At 46.6% G+C, this 6000-nt stretch overlaps 1 protein-coding gene across 2 annotated transcripts in view; it reads right to left on the bottom strand.

Moving 5' to 3' along the window:
- Nucleotides 1–266: 266 nt before the first annotated feature.
- The window catches only part of THSD4 (thrombospondin type 1 domain containing 4), a 595914-nt gene continuing 590180 nt past the window's right edge, over nt 267–6000 (bottom strand). Inside the window, exons 17-18 of one of the 2 annotated variants that reach the window (XM_036347731.1) lie at nt 3749–3893; nt 2502–2779 (exon numbers count right to left, since the gene is read on the bottom strand). In XM_036347731.1, the coding sequence (XP_036203624.1) occupies nt 2637–2779; nt 3749–3893 (288 nt within the window). In that variant the 3' untranslated portion in view covers nt 2502–2636. Of the gene's footprint in view, nt 2780–3748; nt 3894–6000 lie in introns of both variants that reach the window. The other variant, XM_036347721.1, reaches the window with a different exon arrangement.

Here is a 6000-nt window from a genome sequence, read left to right as displayed (position 1 = left end):
GCCGTCGTCATCGCCACTGGAAATATCAAAGGACTTTATCTGATGTGCTGTGCTAAGGACAAAGGCATTTGGATGCTGACACGAGAAGCTAGGAAATTAGTAAAAATTGGATTTCTAAGACAAATAAACAAATAAAACCCCCATTCTAGTAATTTATAAACTTTCCAGAGATAAATGAATTCCAAGAATAGCTCAGCTATTTGTAGGAAGAGAATAAAGCCCCCGAGTTTAGGTGCTTCTGCCCCTCCCCCGAAGTCATGAGATCCACCCCCCCCCCCCCAACCCAGTTCCACAACGGCCGTCATCACGCGGTCATCACGGAAGGATCGCTGTGCTTTTAAAGAACTGTTAGGTAGCATCTGGGAGCCACGGAAGTTGTCAGATGTCAGAGACAAAGCCACCACTGACCAGCGCATCATGAGCATCCCGAGGTGGAGGGAACCGGGATGTTCACCTCCCCGCGACAGAGAAGTCCCACTTAGGATGGAGAGCGCGCTCACAAATGGTGGCCACACCTCTGTTGGGCAGCTGGTATGGCTACAAGGTTTTCCCTTAATTTGAGGTGAAATCAGCCTTCCTGCTCTCCCACCCACTGACCCACCCTGCCCTCCCACGTGTAAAGACAGCCTCTTGCAAGGACTCCAGCAGATGGCTGGCTTGTTCAGCAGGCTGCTGCGTCAAGGACAAACTCCCCTTGTGATTAGAAGCAAAAAACTTCTAGTGAAAGGAAGGGGGTACACGGGATGAAATCACTGACACACTTGGAGGCCGGAGCAGCGGGGCCTCTTCCTGCCTGCTTCTCTGCAGGAGTCCCATAAGAGCCAGGAGAGAGGGGGTGCTTCTGGGGAGTGGTGCTGGAGCTCCCCAGCAAGAGGACACCCACAGGAAAGCCAAAGAGAATCCCTGGAAACACAGAGTGTGTCAGACTAACTGGTGATACTGCTTCCAAAAACTGCAAGTGATCATCTAATTAGCAGATTTCTGGTTTAAAGGGCTACTGGGAGAAACTCAATTGCTAAGGCTTGCTTTAAAAGGGAAATGGGCCCAGGACCACAGTACTAAGAGCTTACAATTCGTTTAGCCTGGTACTTTTCTTAATGGGTAAAAGAAAAAATATGTACATATATTTTCTTCTTAATGGATTTTTCAAAGAGTTCCTCTCTCAATAGGCACTGTTGACCCCCCTACTGACCCCCGCAGGCTCTGGAGCTACAGAGTTAGGTGAGGTGAGTCAGGGAAGAGCCCTCTGATGCAGCTGTCACTGGAGCTCACAGCCCCTCCTCCCAGACTGGCTCCATTAATGTAGGTGTTAGTGCTCCTGTCTGGGAGGGGGGCGGGGACATGGGTTGTCAGTCCTGGGTGAGAAAGGAAGGATTTGAAGTAATAGAGAGAAATCCATAAATCAAATCAAAAAGACCAAAGGGAGACACTTTCTAATAGAAACAAGGTTTTTGCTGGTGTGGGTTGGTTACACTTTCCACCAGGCACGTGTGGAGAACAGCCCAGCAGGGTGGCTGAGGAGGGGCTGAGCACACAGTTCTGGAAACCTGCTCTGGGACCAGAAAGGGACTGTTGTGGCCAAAGGGACCCTGACTTCCGGTTCCAGGGAAAACATCTCACTGGGGAAGGAAGTCAGAATTTCAGGCAATGACTGTGATACCCAGCGCCTTTATGGTCTCAGGGGAGAGTTTCTTTCAGGACGGGACTTAATGAGAGCTGCAGAGTCCTGTGATGAGGGCCTGTTACTGTGGGGGAAGGGATTGGTGGAAACAGACTTCTGAAACAACTGATGCTGGGATAAAGTTTTGACCTTTGGTTGGAGGGAAGAATTCAAAGACCTGGGTTTCATTTGCTAATTAGGAAATTCTCACTCTTGGTCTGAAATGAAGCCGCATCCTGCAGACCTAAGACTTCTGGACAGGCCTTGGGGTCAGGGTTTTGTGGTCAGATGATTGGGGTTGGGACTGAACAGGTGAATATGGCTGGGAGGTCAATGAGTCTCAATTTCCTTGCTAGTAAAATGGGACAATGATTCATTCCCTGCCTCCCTTCTGGGGTGTTATAAGCTGCTAAGGAATTAATATCTGTGAATATACCTGTGAAACAATAAAGCACTGCATGACATGAGATGTTTGTGTCATGAGGCAGGCAAACAACTTAATGTCTTTGAGAAAGAGGACAGGCACAGCGGGGCTGAGGTAACAGGGATGCCGGCATCTCAGCAAGGCTTCGTGGGGCCCTGGGTACAGGTGCTGCCTCCTCTGACTCTCCAGGAGGTGCTGATATTGGAAAGGCCAAGAGCCCCCTGGGGGAGGCAGTGCCCAGTCAGGGCTAAATTGCTGCCTTAGAAAGTGCCAGGAGGGGTTGGCTGAGAACTGCCTGAACGCCCCCCTGACTGGTTTTCAGAGAGCACTGTTAGAGGTTTCCAGGTTTCCCAAGGAGGGAACTTCAGTTGATGGCGATGCTCAGAGCTGTGGCTCTGCGCCTGGGCACCGCGTGGACACTTTACTGAAGGCGGGGCTGGTGACCAAATTGGCTGGCAGCGCCCTGGGCCAGGGAGACCCTGGTGGATCAGCAGCCTGCCAGTCACCCTCTTACAGACTTGCTGCTCTGCTCTTTGGGTAGGTGCGGGGGTGTTATCTGCTCCCCAGGAAGCCCGCGTGCCTGTTGGCCACGCGAGTGCATGAGGCGCAGCAGGCAGTCTTGTAGTAGTTGTAGACGCAGAGGCGGGCCTGCACCACCACGTTGCAGTTGTAGTATCTGTCCTTGCAGCTTTCATCTGTAGCAGAAGAGAACAAGATGCTCTGAGCATGAGGGGCAGCCTGGACTACTGGGGAGAGAAAGTGAGGTGAGGGCTCTCCATCCTGGTACTGCTGCCTATTGCTGATGGAGTGTGGGTGTGTACTAAGAGCTTGCATTTTTCTTTTTCTTTATTATTACTACTAGAGGCCCAGTGCAGGAAATTTGTGCACAGGTAGAGTCTCTAGGCCTGGCCAGCAATCAGGGCCAATCAGATTCCCCGCCTCCCCATCTCTCTGCCTCCCTGCCTCCCCGCCTCCCCGCCTCCTCCTTCCCTCGCTCCCTCAGCGCCCTGCTGCCACCCGCCCGCCATGTTCCGTGCAGTCCCCTGGTGGTCAGCGCACATCATAGCGAGTGATAGAACTCCCGGTCTCCCAGTCAAACTCCCAAGGGGACACTTTGCATATTAGCCTTTTATATACTAGTATGTAGATTATTACTTAAAAATTCTCAACTGAGAATATTTTTCCATTGATTTTTGTGAGAGTGGAAGAGAGAGTGGGAAAGACAGAGAGAAATATCGATGTGAGAGAAACACATTGATTGCCTCCTGCATGTGCCCTGACCAGGTCCAGGCTGGGGAGGAGCCTGCAACTAGGTATGTGCCCTTGACTGGAATTGAACCTAGGACCCTTCAGGCTACAGGCTGACACTCTATCCACTGAGCCAAACCAGGTAGGGCTTTTTCTTTTTCTTTAAACATGACATTAAAATCTCACTACTCTGACCCTAAGGATGATGGAACCAAGTCTCTGAATGCATTACCATTTTAATCCATTCACATTTAAGTTTATTTTTTGGTGGGTGGCTTGGCTCACCATCCAGGCTTATAAACTTAACATACCAAAAGTACTTTGACCCCTGAACTCCAGATGGATGTGGCATTTCACACCGGAGAACTTGACAGAGCTTAACAAAGATGAATCTTCACTGCAGGATCCCTACTTACCAACTTCAGGGACACAGTCCTGAGGGTTACAGGATTCTTTCTCTTCTGGTTTCCACTGAGGATCACAGAGATTACTTAGGGCCATGTCATCTGACAGACAGCGTACTTCCCGGACCCGGAAGCCCCCCTGGCAGCTCTTGGAGCACTGCATGGGCACAAAGAGAGAAGGTTGGATTTCTTGGCCGTCTATTAGCTCGGTGCACTGCAGAGGACAACTAATGGATAATTTCAAACATCTCCAAAAGGAGACAATATTCAAACAAACTCTTACGCATCTGTCAGCCAGTTTCAACACCCATCAAATCATTCAAGTCATGTCCCAGCTACACCCACCCATGTCCACTCCTCGGATTATGAAGCAAATGTAGACATCATATCATGTCTTCTGTAATATTTCAGTTTGTAGCTCTAAAACATAAGGACTCCGTAAAAATTACCACAATACCACCCTGGTCATTGTTTCTTAATGATTAGAGTGTTGGCCTATGCACCAAAGTGTGGTGAGTTTGATTCTGGTCAAGGGCACATACCTAGGTTGCAGAGTTGATCCCTTCTACTCTCTCTAAAAGAAAAAAAAAATCAATGGAAAAAAAATATCCTCAGGTGAGGATTAACAACAACAACCAAAAATTACCACAATACCATTATCACACCTAGAAATTAATAATACATAGTTCCTATTGTTTTTATTTTTTTGTTAATCCTCATCTGGGGATATTTTTTCCATTGATGTTTTATAAAGAGGGTGGGAGGGAGAGAGGCAGGAGAGAGAGAGAGAGAGAGAGAGAGAGAGAGAGAGAGAGAGAGAGAGAGAAACATTGATGCGAGAGAGACACATACATTGGTTGCCTCCCATATGCGCTCTGACCAGGGCTGGGAATCAAACCTGCCACCCTTTGGTTCAGGCCTAACCACTGAGTAACATAAGCCAGGGCAATTCCGTAGTTTTTAAATACAGGGGTGGGAAAAAGTAGGTTTACAGTTGTTTGTATGGAAAATAATACAATAATCTATAATAATAAAAGCATAATATGCTAATTAGACTGAACATCCTTCTGGACGTCCTTTCGGACAACCTGCCGGACGAAGCCGCAGCGGCGGCGCGCGAGGCAGAGGCAGCCGTCGCTGCCACGGTGGGGGCCAAGCTTATTTTCATGCATCAGGCCTCTAGTTAATAAATCATACTACAAGAATAAACTTTTGCATACTCACAACTGTAAACTGATTTTTGCCCACCCCTGTAGATAGTCAATGTTCCTATTTTCACTTATCTTGTGAATTTCATAAAATTTTAATATTTTTTAAAAAATCAGAATCCATATCAGATCTGCACACTGCAGTTGACTGATACGCCTTTTATCCCTTTTATTCAATAAGTTCCCCTCTTCTGCGCTTTCTCCCCTTGCACTGAGTCATTTGGCAGAGTCAGGATTTTGCTGACTGCATCCTCATGGGACAGTTTAACATGCTCCTCTGGCTTCTGTATTTCCTGTAAAATGGAAGTTGGATCTAGAAGAGGCCTTAATGGGTGAAAGGTTTGATTTTTTTGGTGAGACTACTTCTCAGGATGTATATAATTGCCTGTCTTTTGGGGATGTCAGCAGCCACTGATGATCAAAGCCCAGATCTTCTAATTCATTCAGGGTTGAAAAATGCTGATTATATTCTATTATCTCTTCTTATATTAGCTGTAGTCTTTGCTAAAGACTCCTCCCCTTCCCCAACCGTGCCCTAGCCATTACTCTCCCGTTACCCAGTGGTACAGCTTGTTTGTTAGTAAATGCTTGACTCTTTTCTTTTATCTATCAGTTTTCAGAACAATGAGTTGGTTCCTCTAACATTCTCTAATGGTTACCTATTAGTTTATTATTATTATAATTTATAAATGGATGAATTTAACATATGTGATGTGTTTCATTCAATCTATGGTAGTTATTCTTTTTCCTGATGCTCACCGATGTCCCATCAATGGCTAGCAGGAGCCTCTAAAATTTGGCTCTTGAGTCCTCTGGTCATAAACTCAGTTGTCTTTGAGAACTTCCTAAAGTATATTAAAAATATTAAAAGATATTAAGATATATTTCAATCTATTTTATAATTATGTAGTCCCAGATCTTGAATTGGCCATTTATCTAAGAATTCCTGGTTCTTTTAGTGGAGAGTGGTAGTTTGAAACTATATTCTGGCTAATAGGTGTGCCATTTGCTTCTGGGCTGGTCATGGTTTCTAGGCTCTATCATTGGATAAAGCTA

Source organism: Myotis myotis, unplaced genomic scaffold, assembly GCF_014108235.1.
Source record: "Myotis myotis isolate mMyoMyo1 unplaced genomic scaffold, mMyoMyo1.p scaffold_m19_p_1, whole genome shotgun sequence".
Taxonomy (NCBI): Eukaryota; Metazoa; Chordata; class Mammalia; order Chiroptera; family Vespertilionidae; genus Myotis; species Myotis myotis.
The sequence above is the reverse complement of the archived record's forward strand: the minus strand, read 5'-3'. Positions and strand labels throughout refer to the sequence as shown.